At 40.5% G+C, this 17,234-nt stretch overlaps 2 protein-coding genes across 6 annotated transcripts in view; one reads left to right on the forward strand and one right to left on the reverse strand.

The window, feature by feature from the left end:
- Window positions 1-1,338, forward strand: part of camkk1a (calcium/calmodulin-dependent protein kinase kinase 1, alpha a) — a 56,803-nt gene extending 55,465 nt beyond the window's left edge. The window contains exons 16-17 of one of the 2 annotated variants that reach the window (XM_079565844.1): window positions 191-238; window positions 519-1,338. In XM_079565844.1, coding sequence (XP_079421970.1) covers window positions 191-238; window positions 519-591 — 121 coding nt within the window. In that variant the 3' untranslated portion in view covers window positions 592-1,338. The remainder of the gene's footprint in view (window positions 1-190; window positions 239-518) is intronic. The other variant, XM_079565845.1, reaches the window with a different exon arrangement.
- Window positions 1,339-3,131: 1,793 nt separating this feature from the next.
- On the reverse strand, window positions 3,132-17,182 carry p2rx1 (purinergic receptor P2X, ligand-gated ion channel, 1). 4 transcript variants are annotated; one of them, XM_079565847.1, is made up of 14 exons: window positions 16,931-17,182; window positions 12,422-12,566; window positions 10,532-10,603; window positions 9,883-9,940; window positions 8,780-8,867; window positions 8,625-8,705; window positions 7,679-7,820; window positions 7,433-7,578; window positions 7,013-7,103; window positions 6,858-6,923; window positions 6,678-6,776; window positions 6,293-6,382; window positions 6,131-6,172; window positions 3,132-4,097 (listed from the first exon to the last, which is right to left on the reverse strand). In XM_079565847.1, the coding sequence occupies exons 1-14, from the start codon at window positions 17,074-17,076 to the stop codon at window positions 4,092-4,094; spliced, it is 1,272 nt and encodes a 423-aa protein (XP_079421973.1). In that variant the 5' UTR covers window positions 17,077-17,182; the 3' UTR covers window positions 3,132-4,091. The 4 variants fall into 4 exon arrangements, with proteins under 4 accessions (XP_079421973.1, XP_079421972.1, XP_079421974.1 ...); XM_079565846.1 differs by having other exon boundaries at window positions 9,871-9,940; XM_079565848.1 differs by lacking the exon at window positions 6,293-6,382 and having other exon boundaries at window positions 9,871-9,940.
- Between the last annotated feature and the right edge of the window lie 52 nt (window positions 17,183-17,234).

Genomic DNA, 17,234 nt, shown 5'->3' on the forward strand with positions numbered 1-17,234 from the left:
ATAAAAATGACAACTTGCATTTAGTCCCTTTAAGTTGAGTTACAGAAATAAATGAACTTTTGAACGATATTCTAATTTTCCAAGTTTCCCCCTCTATATTCAGACACGAATAGCACCATGTCTTTCCAATAAACCACAAACATTTTCTCTATTACCTGTGACCTCTCATCTTCTTTCCCACTTGCTGCAGGGATTCATGGCCTTTCCGGCCATCTTTAAAACTGCACCCTTCTTTAAGGTAACCTACATGCAATGTGGCTTCAAGTGATGTGGCTAAAGTCGAAATCTGCGCGCATTTGCTTTCATCACCGTCTCCTCTGCTTTGCTTATTGTCATAAAAAGTGCCAAGCTGTCATTTTATTGGAAAATCCGCTGCCATGTCTCCCACTGTCTCCTAATACAAATACAAAAGAAATAGGTTGTATTTATTTATTTTTTAATCTTCATCCCCAGAGGAACCTGTTTGCTATGTTTCACAAAAGCTGACAGAGATTTTACATTTTTTCTGCCCTTTACAGAAAAACCAGTACAGGGGATGGTCCCAGAGAAGGGGAGCTGGAGGACCTTCATGAAGATGAGCCTTCGTCTTGAGCCTTAATGCACGGAGTGGCTTGGTCTGACACCACTTCCTCTTAAAAAGTTGTTGCTCGTACCACTGTGCACTCATCGACGCATTTGTAACACAAGGGACACTTAACTTTTGCTCTGGCATTTATAATTTCACTCAGGCTTTGTGAACTTCCTACATCACGACGTTACCAGGTCTTACTGTTATCACTGTAAACATTCGATACCAAGATGGTTGTTTGCATGCTTCCTGTTTGTTCTAAAAATACAAAAAAAAAATCAAAAAGTGGTTCAGAAAATGTCACCTATTTAGAAAAAAAAGCTTTTGAACCTTAAGCATTTAAACCACTTCAGTCTCTTCAAAGAAATACAGGGCTTTACTTTGCTATTTAAACTTGTACATAGGAGTCAGTGTTGTTGTCCTTTTTGGGTGCCATTGTTTGTGAAATTTAATCAAAAAGGGCACAGCAGGGAATGTTTAAGATGTCAACCAGACTTTTTCTGTTATTTATTTATTTTCAACTTCATTCCAACTTGGGTTATTTTTCGTTTTTTGTTTATTTTTTGTTCCCTCCCCAACTGTGTCCTTTAAAACAGAGTATATTATGTAACTAAAACGCATTTAAGAAGTGACAAATAACGTGTGGGAGCAGAAAGCACAAGTATTCCTTTGGCTTAACAAGTCAGTGGGTGTCCTTGAAGATGGTGCACTTGGAAGTCCACAAATGGGAGCTTTTATTTTAATGTAGTTTGCACTTTTCTTGCAGCAAATGGATGTTTTTTTTTGGGGGGGGGGGGAATGCCGTTCTAAGATCACTTCAGATCACTAAACGGGTTGTTAAAGCCGTACTGTGTAACATTTCACACATGGATTGAGTTATATACAAGCATTTATTTAATTACGTGGGTTTTTGTTGGTGAAAATGACCAAACAAACAAAAAAACTCACTTCTCTTCAGTCTTAACTCGTACTTTTGTTAAGAGCGTGTAATCACCAGCTCGTCATGGAGAGGGTTTTGTTTTTGCTTTGATGTTATGTTCTCTTCAAACGAAATAATCATTATTTATTTGGATGATGCTGATGATTGCGCAAAAATAGCTTCATCAGTGTCTAATTGACCATTTAGAGGAAGCATGGCATTGTGATGTTTGTTTATTTATCAGCATTTTGCAGTTTTAAAGGTTCTTGTTGTATAGCAAAGCAAAACGTGGAATGTTCCGCAGTGTGGCTTTAAAGCAGAATTAGGCTCAGGGTTATTTCATTAGCTTAGCCTATTTAAATCCAATTTTACTTCAAGTCACGTTTTGGTAAATCAGAATTAGCTAAATAAGCTCTCAATGTTTACATAACGAAGTGATTCTGTGCCCATCACGAGGAGTAACCCGATCTCCCAGTCGGGAGTAAAAAAAAGGAGCATTTCAATGCCTTTGTGATTAAGGCTGCAGCTGCAAACAACACTCGAGCCAGTGCTGTCCCCAAAAGCAGCTGATTAGAAAACAGGAACTGCTTTGCTTTGCGCTTTCCTCTATCAATCTTTGGCTCAGTCTGTTCTAGCGGATGGTGCCAGCTGAAGCAGGGAGGACACAGAGGGGTGGGTGGATGGATGGATGGATGGATGGATGGATGGGAAGACAATTTGCATGCTGATACTGAGCCTCGGTTTTGAGAGCTTTGGGATTCTGCACATCTGCATACAATACAGAATGTTTATCAAATGGAGTCGGAAAGAATGTAGAGATTTGTATATATGTATATGTTGATTGATATGTGTCCGTTTGGGGCTGTGGGCTTTGAACGACCTCTTTATGCTTGATTTTGGTTTGTTTTATATGAAGACTGAAGGGTGGTTTAAAGGAAACGTCCGGGATAACAAAATGAAGGGCTTTTAAAACCAAAAACAGCGTATTTCAAAGTGGCTTTACCTTTTATTTATACAGACATGTCCAATATTGTCTCAGTGCGTTATAATTTATTTCACTAATATGTTCTGAGTGACAAAATGGATTATGCTTTCTAATTTGTACTGTATATAAGTGTACATAGTTTCATTTCACCTGTCATTGCCTGCCAAGACCCTGTAAACTGTGTCTTGATGTCTGTCCTTAGCTGGCCTGGCTCTCTTGTTTTGTTTCTGGTATGTAACTGCATGTCGCCGAATATGAATGATGTTTTCACAATGAAGCTTGAGATGTTCCGGGAAACTGTGGCGCACTTTAGTTCCAGCTGCTAATCCTTTCGTTGCATATTCATTAAACAAAAGGGCACTTTTACTGTGACATGTTTCTGTGTCCAAGGCGATACGCAAAATATATTCAATGAAAAAAAAAAGAGCAGATAAATCACTGAAAATGACCTGCTCCTATAGTGTTTGGACATGGGGATTTATGGTGCATTACTTTGTTGATTTATGAAGCACTTTACATGGATTGTTTACATGCCCTGCCTGTTTTGTTGCGTTACACTAACATCCTTAATGTTATTACATGTATTTTGCTATATCTAGATCATCAACCCCTGATAAGCAGTAAGGCTTTGATAAAAATGCATTGAATATTTCTTAATGATATTTGACTAAGCTCGAGTTAATGGGAGACAAATTGCTAAAGTTTTCCCACATTTTGTAAAGTGACATTTTATCTTAGTGTTCCCGATAATGGACCTGCTCAAAATTGTCTTCACAACCAATAAAACTGTGGAAAAAGTGTTTTGAAAGTGCACCTTGCTACAGAGATGTTGCAGCCTTGAAATTTAACAAGAAAAAAAGTTTCACGTTAGTTCCTGTATTTTCTCTGTCTCCGTGCTCAAATGTTCGTTCTCGGTGAGACGGGGAATGTCGAAATGTGCAGAGGTGTCATGAGTGCCTGTCTGTCATTGTCTTGTGCTGTTTTCTGAATGTACTTGTCTCTCACTCGAGCACAGCATATGCTTATTATTATGGAATGCATTGTAAATATGTACCAATATATGAAGCTATTTTTTGCATGCTTTTGTACACCAGGCATAAATAAAACATTGCAGGAAAGGCTTGCTCGTGTGCTCCTTACACCCACAAAAACACCCACACGCATTCCAATACAACTGTTTTATTGGTACGGTTTGTTAACAGTAAGGTGTTTTCTGGCTTCCACAATGACGAGGTAATAGAAGTCATCTGAATGTGTGTGTGTGTGTATTGTATTGTAACTGTTCATTCATCCGTACGGTCACAGTAAACATGTTACACCCAAAGAAAGAACAACAACAGTGAGAAGGCTACACCCAAAAGCTACACAGCGCCGGCGCCTATTGGTGGCTCTGTACCAACAAAACCGAAAGGTGTTTTGAGAGTCTGAGATGCAGTCCCTGGGGCCAAGTGTTTTCAAGTTCATAGGCAAAAAGAAATAAATAAAAATCTGTTGTTTGGCTGATTGTCCCCATAATCCCCTATGGTCCGTGTGAGTGAGTGTTCTTTGAAGGAGGCTGCAGGCGTCTGTTGTGGTGCATCTTCAAAGGTGTGCTGGGATAGGCCAGGACTGCCCTCTGGTCATTTCTAAAAAGAAAAGTGAACAGATAAAAAACCTTGGGCATAACAATGAATAGAGTGCTTTCAAGTAAGTTTAATAGGTGTGTTTAAGATATTTTCTGAATTCCCCTTTCACTTCAAATGAGTAGAATGAAAGTGATCCTGCTTGGTTCAAAGCTTAACATGGATTAATTTCTCACAAAGAGATATAGTTGGTGGTTTGGTGGTAACAGGTACATGCATTTTGTAGCAACAGTGTGGAATTGACCTCTTTAATGTTCTGATTAAAGGGACTATACGCAGTTTAAAAATGTTAAAATGATGTATTTTCCTCCCCCTACATGTTCCAGCAATGTCCTAAGGTGTAGAATGAGCCCAGACCTGTTCACCACAACTGCCTCTAAAATCCTGCACTGTCACTCAAAAAGTAGTTACTTCGGGTCCGAAGTGCCGTCATACGCGGGCTTAATATAGATGGTGCAATTACACATATGACCTGAGGTGGCAGTAGTGAGTATAAAATTGCCAACTTGCATTTAGTCCCTTTAAAGACGGGATTAACTAGTAGAATGTGGTACCCTATATTAAGTTTATGTGACAATGGTTCGGAATTTCTCTACTCCTGGTTCTCAACATGTGGCACAGTACCGTATTTTCCATACTATAAGTCGCACCAGCCAAAAAATGCATAATGAAGAAGAAAAAAAACATATATGTCACTCTGGGGTATTATTCGTACCAGCCTTTGACAACTATCTGGGCATGGAGGCGCAACTGCACCGTTGACAAGCCTCTCCCGGCAGCACGTTGTTCAAGCTCTCATTTGTGAACTCGTTCCTCTCGCTGTGGCCATCTAGAGCTTTTAGCCCGCGATTAGCTGATTTTGTTTTTTTCATAGCAGTAAGAGTAACCTCTGCTATTCTGCAGTTCCTGACAAGTTTCTCGCTCACTCCAAACTTTCTTTCTGCTGCTCATTAAAGTTTTTAAATCTTCAGTGGTACAGTAGTAGCAGATACTGTTACACAAGCCTAGAGCGCCCCATAGTGGCTGTTAGTGTAAAAATAACAAACATATGAAATTACATATTTTGATATATAAGTCGCACCTGAGTATAGGTCGCACCCCCAGCCAAACTATGAAAAAAGTGCAACATATAGTCCAGAAAATGCGGTACCACTATTGCGACCCAGACTACATCAGGTGATCTCTCTTTGCAGGACTAGTGTGTTTAATTCAGATATTTATGTTTTTGTCTTCTTCTACTTTAGTGCTTGTTTTATACCTGACCAGTTTTAGGGCAAAAAAGCGAGGCACTCAAAAGGGTAGGAATGGTTAAAATGCCTTTATTTTGCATGGCTAACTGGATTAAAAAGACAATGCGTTCCGGTTCACAGGCCTTCCTCAGGGTAAACTCGAGATGTCTGTCTGAGACCATTTTTTAAACTAGTTTGCAGTCACAAAATACACTTGCACAAGGTATGTGCCAGCCAACCTTATGCATGTGACTCCTGCAAACTAATTTATAAGATGGTCTCAGGCAGCCGTCTCGAGTTTGCCCTGAGGAAGGCCTGTGAACCGGAGTGCCTTCTTTTTAATCCAGTTAGCCATGCAAAATAAAGGCTTTTTCCTCAGTTTCTCGCCTTTTCACCTGTTTTGAATGAGCCCTGCGCTGTTTAACACATACTTTATATACAAGCAGCCCTCCTACAAATAAAGCATTGACCGTAGATGGGTACTCAAAACACAGAAAGACTCTTTTTTTTTTTTACTCTGCTGGTACTGAAAAATGTTGATCTACTCTACTCTCTAGCTCAGGGGTGTCCAAAGGTTTTCAGTGGGGGCCATTAAACTATAGGTTTAAGTTTAGTTTAAAAAAAAAGTTCATACCTTTATTCAGGCTTGGAACCATAATTCCAGATGTTTTTTACAATAAAATGTTCGCTTTTGAGGTTTTATTTGTGTGGAAAGATGAAACTTGAACAAGAACATCTATGGTGATGTGTTGGCCCCCGAGCCGCACTTTGGGCACCCCTGCTCTAGCGCCACTCAGAAAGACTTACTGGTGTGTCAGTTTCTATGGAACCAACTTCTGATTCTGGGTCCTGTAGAGGTCAGAGGTCAAACCAATGCATTTACAAAACTCAGGCAAAGACATAATGAGCACATCCTCCTGAACAATCTATAATCTCCTTTTATAATGTAGCAGCTACACGTGAACTCACATGGCACCGCCCAGTGTCTTGGACTTTTCCTGCTTTGCCTCCCAGGCCGTAATAGGCATTTGAGTCTAAATCAAACGAGTCGTTGTCGGGCTGTGGATACAAAACGTCCCGCCTGTTTCAGTTAAGGAGAACCCATGTGGATGGGACAAAAGATGGGATGGGATGATGATGGGGTGATGGTTGGCCTATTGTTATTTATGTTCTAATCTGGCACTAACAAACGGGCCATGGCTTCCACAGTTTGAATGACAATAATATATGACTAAATAAGAGCTGGTGGAGCACACTACATTACACGCATTGATCTGCTGCCATCTGCTGTTCAAACGTGATAATGAACAAACCATGGACACGATGGTTATTCTAACAACACGCAATGTCTTACCTGGTCTTGAGAGTGATCCGTGTATTTGAATTTCATGTTCTTGTAAAATTCTCTTTTCGGTAACAAATACAGCAGGACCAAGTCACAAACCACAGTTGCCTTTCAAAACACGGAAACAGAACATGAAACAAATCCAGGCAAATGGGAGATTTTTTAAACCAACCAGGCTGCAAAACTTACTACTCCAAATATTCCCACACCGGAGCCTATTGCTGTTAATGTTGGGATGATGTCAAATTTTCTGGCCTGCCAAAGACATAATATATTTCTATGTTATTGCTTTTAAATGCTATACAAACCCTGCATACAGCATTAGATTGAAAAGATAGACTCACCAGTGATTGTACAATGATGTCAATCCGTATTCCAAACACTTTTAGGAGCGTCCTTTTCTGAACTCCTTCTTCAAAATAATGTCTTGCGTACCTACAAGCACATTATAAAGCAGGTTATTCCAAATTATATCTATCCCATAGTCATGTCTCTTTCAATTTTGCAAAAGTAGAAAGGAAGTTAACATTTGTTCTTTTGCAAACTCATTGAACCGAAACCGCTTTTACCACAACCGTCTCAATATGTGTATAACAAGTGTGGCTTTGAAATGAAGGCAAGCAAACATTGTAAAGTGAGGGCACAATTGACCAGCTCAAAATGAAAGCAGCACAGATACATTTCACTCAATAAAAACCTGTGGGGGTGGGGTCATGGGAGAGCAAATGCCGTCCACATTGATGAAGTAGCGGATTAGGCCAAACCTGAAGTTGTATCCGACGGATGCTCGAGCCTTGTCCTTCTCTGTGGGGTTACCGTACAGCCCGTGGAATTTGTACTGAGGCTTACAGTGTCGCACATCGTAATCAAAGTTACATGTCCAGTCCACCACAATGCCTATGGCGCCTCCCTGCAGCATCAGACGCCGGGAACAATAACACATTCACAAAGATCACAGAGCACTAAAGGAAAGTGACATTCTGGTTTAAAAGCTCTGAGGTCAAACTCACCACTTTAGCTATCGTTTCAAAGTTGAAGCCGGAAAATTTGACTATGTCTCCCAGGTTGAATATTGGGCAGAGTGGGGCCTTTTCTGGATGGTAGCTGCAATTGCTTATGTATTTTGCATCAATACCTTCAACCAGGTTACTCCTGAAATAACAACAAAAGAGGCCTATTAATGTTCCCTCCAGATGATGATACAAGAAGCACAGTGGATGTTCACATTAAGAAGTTCATACAGTGTTTTGGTGCAGTCTTAGGTATGATGGCATTGTAGAAAAACATAGCAGTGCAGATAATGGATTTTGATTCAAGTATGAGTTAAATAGCAATGGACAGAGGGTGCCCCATAACTCAGCCGTGTTAGCCAGCTCCACTATATATAATACAACACGTGGAGGACAGAATGACAAGCCTGTGTTCAATAATGACTTAAAGAGAGGACAAAACGTTTCAATTTAAAGGCCATAAGAGCCAGGAACTTCCAGCCGCCATTTCCTTTTGGTTACAGGAAGAGGTCGGTCACATAAGTCTATTCTTCATTTTACAGTCTGTGTTTTGAATGTGAGAGTTTCAGCAAGAATGAAAGGAAAGTGTGCAAGCTTTGAAAAGAAGACAGTTGTTTCGGGTAGCAGAGATGAAGAAGTTTAGTTTCACTTTGAAAATGTATTATTATCTATATTATAAGTGAAAATGTAATTGAACTTGTAATTGACCCCCAATATTATATACAGGCCCTCTGGATGGGGTGGCGGCCTGTGACCCCCCCGGTCCTCCCCTAAACACCCTCTGGACAAAAAAGATGCAATGGTAGGCATCAGGCATCAACCCCTGAAAAGCAACCGTTACCAGAAATATGCCACACTTCAATAGCACTTCATAACTACAGATCTATCAATGTAACTGGTGGCTGCTATAGACAAAGCATCTATTGAGTTGTATTTGATACATTACCTTATGACCCCAAATAAAGGAAAAGTTACAGAGTTTTTGATGAAAAGTGTATAGTTTTCTGCAGACATCAACAATGGGGGGCTGTGGAGAAGAGACAATAGGTAAGACATTCATTTAAATGAGATATTTATGTAAGATCTTGTTTCAATACACACTCTGGGATATGTGAATCGTCCTCCACTGGACACCAGGCATACACCTCACATGTGTTTGTAGTGTAATTACATGCCCCCGTCATGGTACCTGACAATATACAAATGACAGGCTCCAGTGGTTAAATCTGAGTCAGGGTGGAACGACTGTCAGACAAAAGTCCACTGGCACTGACAGAAAGCATCTCTAAACATGAGCTATAAGTTTTCTGCGTGCACTCCTTATCTCAACTTTGCATCAAGAGCAGGCAGTGAGATATGAAGTGCAGCAGAGCTAATGCTGAAACACTCTTTCTTTATCTGCACTTGAGTCCAATATACAATCTTCAGCATTTAATTAGATTTTTCTGCCATGTACATCTGGATTGCACATCCAGTTAATCTACTGCTGTGGTCAGTGTGCGTGAACGTGTGTCTGTGGCAGTTTATTAGTGTCCACTGATCTTTGAGCATGGTTATGGGGGCGCCCAGCTCTGTTTACTTGTCTACAGCATAATGACAGCTCCCGCTTCTCAGAGCACCTCAAGGTGAATGAGACTGCTCTCAACTGGACACATCTAAGGCTTTAGGACACTTGGGCTTTATTGAAGCAGATGCTACAGCTGATGACTTAATATAACCTTGGAGAATGAGACATTTATGTAAGCGCAGCCAGGCTGTGTGTGTTTGAAACTTTATTTGCACGCTGTACAAGTAGGAGGATGTCCTCTTCTCTTAACCCCTGTGCTAACATGCAGCATATGTGACTGTCTGCTTGCTCAAGGCAGGGCATGCTGCTCTACTCAACAAGTCATAATATAAACTCTAGTAGTTGGTTGCTAGGACAGGACTTGGTCGCTTGTTTGTGTTAACCATCTTTATTCCCTTTCCAGAATAAAGAAAACATGTCTAAATGTTTGCCTTAAAAGTAAATGAAGGCAACGTGTTTTTAGAAGCCACAGCCTGCTTGACAAATACAACACAAAGCATAGAATACATTTTGCTCTTAGAACTTATCATCTAAATCAACAGAGTTAGTACATGAGCGCTGCCCAACAACAGAGAAAGTTAGTTGTTAAGAAAAGTTGGGTCATAATCTATGAAGTAGAATTTACCGTGTCCCGTACGTTTGTAACTCCCTCCTTCACACTGAGTTGGCGAGGTACAGTTGTGCTTGCCAGGAAGCTACAAGGAAAGAACATTTACTGTGAAGTGAGAGCACAATGTTTACGCGAAGGCCTAATGTAAACAGAAGTCAAGTCAAAATCCAAAGTTTAAGCTGCAAAATAGAATTGCAGAGAAGGAATGAGCACATAATTCCTCAAATAATCATTCACTACTTAAAAGATGGAGACAGTTAACTGATATATGGATAATAATAGGCCGACTTTGCCAAATAGGCACTATTAATGCTTACATACATAGACTATATTGTCTATAGGAGTAGTACACATACTGTATGTATTAACAACAAATACAACTGGATATTAGCCTATATTATGCTGCTAACTTCCACTTTCACTATTCATCATATCAATTTAAAAAAACCTTACAATCCCAGGCTGTAGCATATAAATAGATCATGTTAATAAACACAGTTACTTTAAGGGCTAGTTTTCTGAAGGACAATTGGCCAATTACACAAACAGTCGTGGAATGAAGGACCGTTTCCGTTTAACTTGACTATTTATGGAAGCACTTGTTGTTGGAAGCAGTATTTCAGAGGGACAGAGAGAGGAGAGACATGCTGACCAAGTAAGTAGCTTATCCAAATACCTCCGGACACTTTCCCAGCGACTGGCCTTCAGTTATGATGTAATTTGTCATCACCACAAAGGACGAGTCTCCCTGTAGACAGATGTGCAAGAGAAGATCACTTGGCATGAGTTAACCAGCAGTAATAACAGACTGTTAGCTTCTGATGCTACATGTAATTAGCATTCAATTAGCAATTAGCAATGGTTTGTGGGTCATATGTTGGGCTCAAGAACATCAACTGCTGTTAGTTTGTTGCAGATGTTGTATTTCACATGAATAGTTTATCAGTCATGTGCTAAAGCTGTATCAAGGGACACACCTATCAAAAACAAACATGCTTATCTTCTGTCTATCATCTTTGTTATATCTTTTTTAACCACTGAAACCAACTAGAGCCAGTTTAGCATTTTATAAAATACGACAATATGAGAAAATGTGTCCAAAATACTGTGTCCATTGGTTTTCTGTAAAGTATTTGTGTGGTGTATTTGACCCATGAGTATTAAGCTCCACCTTGAGCCACATTTTACCTACTAATTACCATTCCACACTGGATGTTTGCACATGTGAGGGAAGGTGGGGCTACACTGACTGACATTTCAAATAATAAGGACACAAACTATACATTTCTGGGTAATTTAGCTTTTTGTGACCCTACGGCTGCATGGGTGGTGAAGCATGGGGCCTTTACTTCCGATCATGGTGGCCTCTGCAACGCTCCAGGATCAATTGTTTTCTAAAACCTACCAGAAACTCTCAAAACGATTGACCCTGGAGCCACTGTGATGGAAAGTAAAGGCGCCATACTAACCGCTAACACTAAAAGCTCAAATGTGCACTAATAGGAAGATGTTTCTCTTTTACATTCATTAAAAAAGTTCCATAATGCACCTTTAAACTATATTGGCTGCTTGTATAGATTTAACAACAGAGAAAACTCGACAACAGAGCCTTCTTGTTAAATAGCCTAAGCTTAAACAACAAAACCAGAGACCAGAAATGTCAGTCTAAACAGGAACCAGGATGTTGACCTATTACTCAAATGCTCTGGTCATATCCACCACATATTCTTTGTACTTAAAACTTTCCTTCTTTATAATTCTAAGTGACCAATTAAGTCAATGTGGTAGGTAGACTTTGCAGTGGTTTCTGTGTCATTAATGGTGATTTCAGTGCTACGGTTAACACGATAACTAACCAGTGAAATGCAATAACTTAAGGAGAAGTATGAGGGTGGATTTGGTTGCAGCTTTTTTTATTTTATTTTATCTCACAGCACAATAATAACTTGGTAATACGCTGAAATGAATGAAAAGTAAAATACTGATCATGTGTCCTGGTAATTTACAAACTTCACACTGGGAACAGTATTATATTGAACTAAACTAACTAACCCCAGGAAGAACAAGGACCCCAGGAAGACTGGCTGGCTGTGAAGCACAGCTAATGGGGATCCTAATAAAATAAACTAATAATAAGGTCCTGTTGAACTCACATTAAGTGTCATGACATTGTGGATGTTTTTGAAATGACCATGTCAGTGTTCAGAATCAACTATGTCAAAACATGGCGCAGGCGACCGAGATGTCAAACCTTTGTGTGGTCATTGACAAGAATAATGAATTAAAACGTTAGTTAATCAATCGTATGGTTCTTTGTGGATCACTGTTGTTTGCGTTTCCTGGTCATAAGCTGCATTAAGGTCCACTGTCATTGTTCCAGTAGTTTTTCTATCGCTTTACATGTTTCAGTGAGCAGTGTGTGCATGAGCCTAATCCTCACCCAGTCTGACACTTTGATTCATATGTGTTTGAAAGTGAAGACATCTGACCCACATGGCTTTAATCCTCACATTGGTCATCTGCTTGGACTCAATTAGCCGCAGCCATGTGACATACTTTACATTACCTGCGGTGGGAACACATAGTCCGCCACATCCCAGACTTTCTCCACCTTGCTCACGTTGGTGTAGCCCACTCCCTTCATTTTGGTGAACACCGAGCTGACTGCGGTGTCGGCGGACTGGTAGCCTTTTTCATAGATGAACACCCACCTACAAATGTCAAAGGGAAATGCATGTGTCACAATGGTCAGCAGTTACTTCACCCACACCCTTGCTTCACACCCCCGCCACTACTATTGCTACTCACTCTTGTATTTGTTTGTCTCACTTTGTCTCAGACCTGTGCAGCACTTTGGGCAGTGATGAGTGTTTTTTTAATGTGCTATCTAAATAAACCTTGTCCCACACCCAACACAACAATATGGCCACGGTCCCCAGGCAGGGACATGTGTGGAGGCGCCAGAGACAAATGCAGACACAGACACTTCAGCTGGATGTGGTTCAGAAATGTCACAGTGGCCGAACTTTCTGTGAGGACAAATCTGACTGTCCGACTGTCAAGACGCATTCTTGTTTTCACCAACATCAACATTTAGACAAGGTGCCAGGATGTGGAATAGAGTTGTCCTAAAATCATTTATGGATGAAATAATCTTATAAACACTAATTAACAGGGCTGGGATGATCCACTTTTGTCACGACCCGATACGTATTGTGATACAGTTACAAGTTCACCTTAAATGTGTAAAAAGTCATGTGTCCAAAGTTTATAAACCAAATGCCATTTACTGATGTGTAAAAAGTAACAAAGTGTTGTGTAATTGTTACTGGAAAACAAAAGAGTGTATGATCAAAATGCCTCCAAACACATGTATTGAAAGTATTGCAATACTTGATAAAGTATCGATACTTGGTATTGCAGCACAAAGCATTGCAATCCAAGTCCGATCAGATGTGATCCCCCAGCCCTACTGATAAAGTTATTTGCCATGAGTAGATTTCGCTTCAGGAATTTAAAGCAAACCTTGAATGGTGCCTTAGATTGAATCATTCAATCAGCTTATGCAACATCGCTGTAAAACCTAACATTCAGAAAGATAAATAAATGATAAACTGCATTGTCAGCTTTTGTAGTCCACCTTTTCACACCGCCTGATAAAATATTTGACCTTCCAAGTACTGCCAAGCATAAACCAAGATGAAATCGGGGCCAAACAGGATCTAAATATGTATGATGTAATAATCTAATTAAATTAAATAGATACAATAAATGATGACCTTAAGAACCACCTGAAGAAGCCCAAGTACCACCAGTGGTACGGGCACCACAGTTTGAGAACCACTGAAATTGGCTATAAATTGTATAGTGATGCTTGAGTACAACCTTCTTACCTAGTTTTGCACGCTCAGCATTTTTTAAGTAGATTTAAGACTCTATTCAAGCTTAGTTTAGTTAAAGCTGTGCTGCCTAAAGTTTCACTCAATAAAGTGAAATACAAGCATTCATTCAATTACAGGAGAGTTTATATCTGGAAAAAACTTAAAACATGCTTCTTCACTTCACTTGAAGCAGGCTCTTACAACTTTCTGGGGGCGGGACATCACCAGCCCGTCTCCATGAAGATGCTGCTGCTTTTGATTTGACTGAGAGCCAGGTACATAAGGACCTCTTGCTTTACTCTGACACCCCACCGCAAAAATAGCATTATCGGTGTCTGGCTGATCATTAGTACCTACTGGGCGGCACGATAGCGCAGCGGTTAGCGCTTGTGCTTCACAGATGGAAGGTCCTGGGTTCGATTCCCAGTTTCCCACCTTGACGGGGCCTTTCTGTGTGGAGTTTACATGTTCTCCCGGTGTCTGCATAGGTTTCCTCTGGGTGTTCTGGCTTCTGGAGGCGTGTTTACATGCATGAGACCTATGTTTGTTCATTAACATGCACTGTCCCGACCAATAAAATAAAATAGTAGCACGATTGGTATTGCTGGTATGTTTCTTTATATCAGAGTAGTTGCTCCGCAGTGTGGCTTTAAAATCATTCTTTATCTACTTTTGATGATACATTTGAAACCTTTTTCTATGTTTTTGCTCTGAGCCCTTCCTACTGGCCACATTCCTTTGTGATGATCTCGTAGTTCGTTGCTTGTGTACCAGATCGAAGTGTGTTTGCACAGGTGAAAACAATGTGTGAATCCTTCATGAGTAGATTTAACATTGTACAGAACAGCGGCAGTGTGTCCAGCTTCTCTTTCTGTGTGACTGCGAGCTATAGGCATCAGCTGGCAAGTGCACACACCAAATATTGTACGCACAAACAGGTCGTTGGCGTGCAACTTTTTTTTTTTTGTGAAAAGCAATTACCCCTCGGCAAAGTGCCCTCTGGAAACATGTAACTGCTCCCATTTATTCAACAAAAGCACAAAGACAAGAAACAAGTGAGGCACAATGAACACAGAAAAACCACCAACTCAACTTCTATCACTTGAACAAATCAAATTATTCAACGCTGGAGCTTATAGCAGCACATTCAAAGAGAAGAGAGGAAAAATGGAGCATGTTAATGAAAAAAAGCGTGAAGTGAAATGGCGTGTGCTTCTCAAACAGCCGGCTAAGAGAGATGACTATCTGTGCCACAAGAGGAACACAGCGCTCAAGGCTTCCTCTCTGTGCGCCACATCGCACCAATATTGCTCATTCTGTGTAGGAATTAAAAAATACACTGAAACAATAGTGTGAGAAAAATGGGAAATAATTAAAGGCTTTGTTGGCCTAATGGGGCTGCTGGGGTGAGATAATGGTGTGTGAATGTGAATGTACATTTAGCACTGTCTAATTAAAATCAACGGCGGGGAAATGTCAACTTCCAGAGAACATGGAAGATGAGTGAAATGCAGGGAAAAGGGTTGATTGTTTTCAAATTTGTCGTAGAACTTGGAATAAAAATAATGCTAAATTTCAAGTATGAGAAGTACTCTGTGTATTTTGTATTGTAACAAACACAGAAGGGCTAAAAACCTCTTTCTCCTGACCAAAATCATGACAAAAAATCGTTGGGTCCCCGGGCCCTGCGCCGCGGTCACCCACTGCTGACAGGTTGAAGGACAAGTCAAATGCAGAGGACACATTTCCCTAAGAGCGCAGAGAAAAGTCTGCAAATACAACAGTTCCATGTGATGTAGAAGTACAATAATGTGCTGAGAGGAAAATGACTTTTATCTAAACTATCAGAGGGCCTCGGACTTTGTATTTTTCCTCTCAAGACATGTTTTCACTGGTTTTGTCCTCAAAGAGCACTACTCTGGACCCACTGATGCACTCATCTCTATCTTGCTTTCCATACAATAATATACAATATATAATCCAACCTGAACTAGTTAATGACAATATTAATAGTGTACGTCAGCTTATTTAGAGTGAATAGATATGTATGTAAAAGAAACCAACGTTCTATTGATAGATTTCATTATAAGATATGAATTATAAGTGCTACAGTGTGAAAGGCATCAATTAGTAAAACCAGTACAATCACAACCACATAATCATGAAGAAAATAGACTCTATATTGTTTTTTTTAATAACATCTCTATGCAATGACTGTATTTTCCACATCCAGACCGTCATGTTCCATTGTCCACACTGAGGTCACCATTGTAACACCAACAGGAACATTGAAAAGACAGACAATGCAAGGGTCAAGTCAGCCGTCATCTCTATAATCATATCTTCTCAGGTGCCAATCACAGGTTCTCCAGATGTGGCTGCACTGCTTTCAAAGGCAGGTGACCACACGATACAGAAGACGACCACCTCTTTCAACAATAATTGCTTCCATAGAAATTACCTCAGAGTTTTGACAAATACATTCGAAAGTACGACTCTCACGCAGCATCAGCGCAGTCACGGTGAAGATGCTCAAATTTGACACACAACCAAAATAACAAATAACCAGCGGCTGTCCCATCAAGTTGAATCACTGTCTTTGTTTTTTTGGGGTCCTGTTTGCCTACTCTTTGCCATTAGCGACATTTGACGTTTGGCAATTGTCCGTAACCATTTCCATTATCCCCTTGCATCACCAGCTGAAGGTACCAGGTCTCAACAATAGCTCGCCCGGCAAATTGGGCAGCACTTTGATTGTTATCTGAGTTAACATATGCCTCCGCTTGTTCATCTCACGCACCTCCTCTGGTCTCAAAGCTTGGGGAAGAATTCCTCTCAAAGAAAATCCTCTTTGTAGGAATTTCTTACGAACAAGGCCTGCAGGTCCTAACAAGCTGTTTAGTGAAACAAATGCAGTGATGTTATCTTTTCCAACTGTGTCCATATCAGCGCCAAATAAGTCACCACTGGCAAAACTATACGCGCCCTGATGCCAATTACGCACCTACAATCACCGGCTTCTTGCAAGATTGTGGAAATAAATGGCATCGTCGGAGCGCGTGGCATCTTTGCAAGATTATATTATCTAGAATAGTGTCACGTTGAGGTCTTCTACGAGCACAGTGACTCACCAGACAATACAATGCATTGACTATATAAGCACTTATTCCATTGCGTTCCAAAAAAAAACTTACCCAATGATGTAAGCCAGAACTCCAAGTTGAATCAACCGGCACACCACTCCCACCCTCCTGTTCCTCACCAGCACCTGACGTGGGGTCTCGTACTCAAAAAAGAAGTCCGAGAGAGCATTTGTAATTTTGTTTTTCATCTTTTCCATTGACCCTATATTGGAATTCCGGGTCAGTCCTATTGCCTATGGGTGCATCCAAAACGCTTGTCTCCTCCAGCTCCTCTGGGACTTCTTGATGTGTGCGTGTGTGTGTATGTGTGTGTGTGTCCTCTCTTGTAAGGTCTTCTGCTTGCATTCAGCAGAAG

This window comes from Gobius niger (genome assembly GCF_951799975.1).
Source record: "Gobius niger genome assembly, chromosome: 11".
Classification (NCBI taxonomy): domain Eukaryota; kingdom Metazoa; phylum Chordata; class Actinopteri; order Gobiiformes; family Gobiidae; genus Gobius; species Gobius niger.

What these genes read in the sequence shown, in the direction of transcription:
- p2rx1 (XM_079565846.1), bottom strand. Translation starts at nt 17,076, where the DNA reads ATGGAAAAGATGAAAAACAAAATTACAAATGCTCTCTCGGACTTCTTT. An exon ending in ACATCATTGTACAATCACTG is followed by an intron (nt 6,924 to 7,012) that starts GTGAGTCTATCT and finishes TGTCTTTGGCAG; the next exon opens with GCCAGAAAATTTGACATCAT. An exon ending in CGGATCACTCTCAAGACCAG is followed by an intron (nt 6,383 to 6,677) that starts GTAAGACATTGC and finishes TTGTATCCACAG; the next exon opens with CCCGACAACGACTCGTTTGA.